The 2,500-nt window shown below is 51.8% G+C and overlaps 2 protein-coding genes across 5 annotated transcripts in view; both read right to left on the reverse strand.

The window, feature by feature from the left end:
• LOC118225974 (E3 ubiquitin/ISG15 ligase TRIM25-like) overlaps positions 1-2,500 on the reverse strand; it is a 487,938-nt gene that overhangs the window by 252,164 nt on the left and 233,274 nt on the right. The window lies entirely within an intron of this gene.
• Positions 1-2,500, reverse strand: part of rhpn1 (rhophilin, Rho GTPase binding protein 1) — a 15,229-nt gene that overhangs the window by 5,128 nt on the left and 7,601 nt on the right. For 2 of the 4 annotated variants that reach the window (XM_035415093.1, XM_035415091.1), the window contains exons 3-6: positions 2,061-2,189; positions 821-896; positions 661-738; positions 184-308 (exon numbers count right to left, since the gene is read on the reverse strand). In XM_035415093.1, coding sequence (XP_035270984.1) covers positions 184-308; positions 661-738; positions 821-896; positions 2,061-2,189 — 408 coding nt within the window. The other 2 variants (XM_035415092.1, XM_035415094.1) reach the window with 2 other exon arrangements.

Genomic DNA, 2,500 nt, shown 5'->3' on the forward strand with positions numbered 1-2,500 from the left:
TTCATGGCCACGAATAACTGTTACATAATATTGAAAAGCCTGTGTGTGTGTGTGTGCAAATGAGCGTGAGTGTGTGTATGTGTGTGTGTGTGTGAGTGTGTGTATGTGTGTGCGTGTGTGCAAATGAGCGTGAGTGTGTGTGTGTGTGTGTTTGTGTGGCAGGGGGCAGGGGGTGGTACTTACCAGTGGAAGTGCACCCCTAGCGTCTTATTGGGCGGAAAGAAACGGTGATCCAGGAAGTAGAGCTGGTTGTAGAACTCCATTAACAACTCAAGCCCTTCCTCATTCCTACTGGGAGTGCGCATAGCCTTATCACACACAGACAAACACACACACGCACGCACACACACACACATGCACACGCACGCACACAGACACACGCACACGCACGCACGCACGCACACGTACACAGACACACACACGCACATACACACGCACACATACACGCACGCACGCACGCACACGTACACAGACACACACATACATACACACGCACACGCGCACACGTGCACAAGTACACAGACACACATACATACATACACACACAGGATGAGAGTACTTTAATTTCATTCAGCTCAAATTAACAGAAGAGATTAAAGAAGGCAGAAGCTCTCTCTCTCACACACACACACACACACAGGTGAGAAGAGACAGGCTCACCTGTCTGAGCTGCATGAACTCTCTGATCTCGCCCTCATACTGGGCCCCGTCCTCTCCATAGTGCTCACAGATGAAGTCCTGTGGGCGGGGCATCACATGCACCAATCAGAGTGCTGCTGGGCGGGGCCTAACCGCAGGAAAGAGGAAGCAGTTCGCTCACCTTCAGAGGAACAGAGAGGTCCACTTCCTTCGTCTCCTTCAGGCCCAGCGGGATCATGGGAACATTAACGGCCTCGCTGCAGGACACACACACGCGCACACACACAATACACACACGCACACAATACACACACACACACACACACACACACACACACACACACACACACACACACACACACACACACACACACACACACACACACACACACGCACACAATACACACACACACACACACACACACACACGCGCACACACACAATACACACACGCACACAATACACACACACACACACACACACACACACACACACACACACGCACACAATACACACACACACACACACACACACACACACACACACACACACGCACACAATACACACACACACACACAGTCAGAGCAAAAGAAAACTACTGCACACACAAAATTATGCACTACACTATCCCAACACATAGGAGCACAACCGCAACAGCTCCTGCAGGAGCACACACACATCGCTATGGCGATAGGCCCCACTGTCTTAGCCTGCCAAGACTGCTCATTTACCTAAAGAGAAATCAAGTGGGCAGATTTTCTTTCGTTTGTTCTCTTCAACAAGGGAAGTGTTTCTCTTTGATGAGTCTCTGTGTGCATGTGTGTGTGTGTATGCATGTGTGTGAACCTCAGGGGCAGGTGGGGGACTGAATCTCCCTGACTAAAATCCCATTAATGCCCCCGCTGGGCTCTTCCAATCCGATTGTCCCCGTAAAGCAGACAGGTGGTCCTCACAGGGACCTGACCTGACCTGACCTGACCTGACCTTACAGGGACCTCACTAGGGGGGATGGGAATCTTGTCCCAACACGAGACAGAACTCTTCAGCAAAAAGTGGTACACAGTCCCCAAGACTTCTTATGCCTCTCTAGGTTTATGAGTGAGGAGTGACTGACTCAGTGAGTCAGACCTGTCGGTTTGATACACCTCCATGTTTTTTGTTGAGTGAGTGGGTGAGTGACTCAGTGAATCAGTGAGTCGGACCTGTCAGTTTGATACACTTCTATGTTGCTGTTGAGTGAGTGAGTCAGTCAGTGAGTTAGTGAGTCAGTGAGTGAGTCGAACCTGTCGGTTTGATACACCTCCATGTTGCTGTTGAGTTAGTGAGTCAGTGAGTGAGTCAAACCTGTCGGTTTGATACACCTCCATGTTGCTGTTGAGTGAGTCAGTCAGTGAGTTAGTGAGTCAGTGAGTGAGTCGAACCTGTCGGTTTGATAAACCTCCATGTTGCTGTTGAGCTCCTCCAGCTCCTCCTTCAGCAGCTGCAGGTTGGAGTTAACGAAGCTGAGTTCCAGAGCCACCGTCTCCTTCACCTTCTGATTACTGGTAGCCCTGAGAACCAAGTACACACTGTCACCCGCCTGAAACACACACACACACACACTCACACTCACACTCTCACACACACACACATACATATATAAATACATATACATCGCCCTCGTACCCCACCCACCCCACCCCACCCCGTCAATCCAATTACCCCAAACGTCACACGCCCGCACGCGAGAGAGCGATTAGCACCGTGCAAGCTGTCACCACCCCGCCCCCTGCTGTGGCCCCGCCTCCTGCTGTGGCCCCGTCTCCTGCTGTGGCCCCGCCCCCTGCTGTGGCCCCGCCCCCTGCCGGACAAAGCCCCGCCC

Source organism: Anguilla anguilla, chromosome 4, assembly GCF_013347855.1.
Source record: "Anguilla anguilla isolate fAngAng1 chromosome 4, fAngAng1.pri, whole genome shotgun sequence".
NCBI classification, from domain to species: Eukaryota; Metazoa; Chordata; class Actinopteri; order Anguilliformes; family Anguillidae; genus Anguilla; species Anguilla anguilla.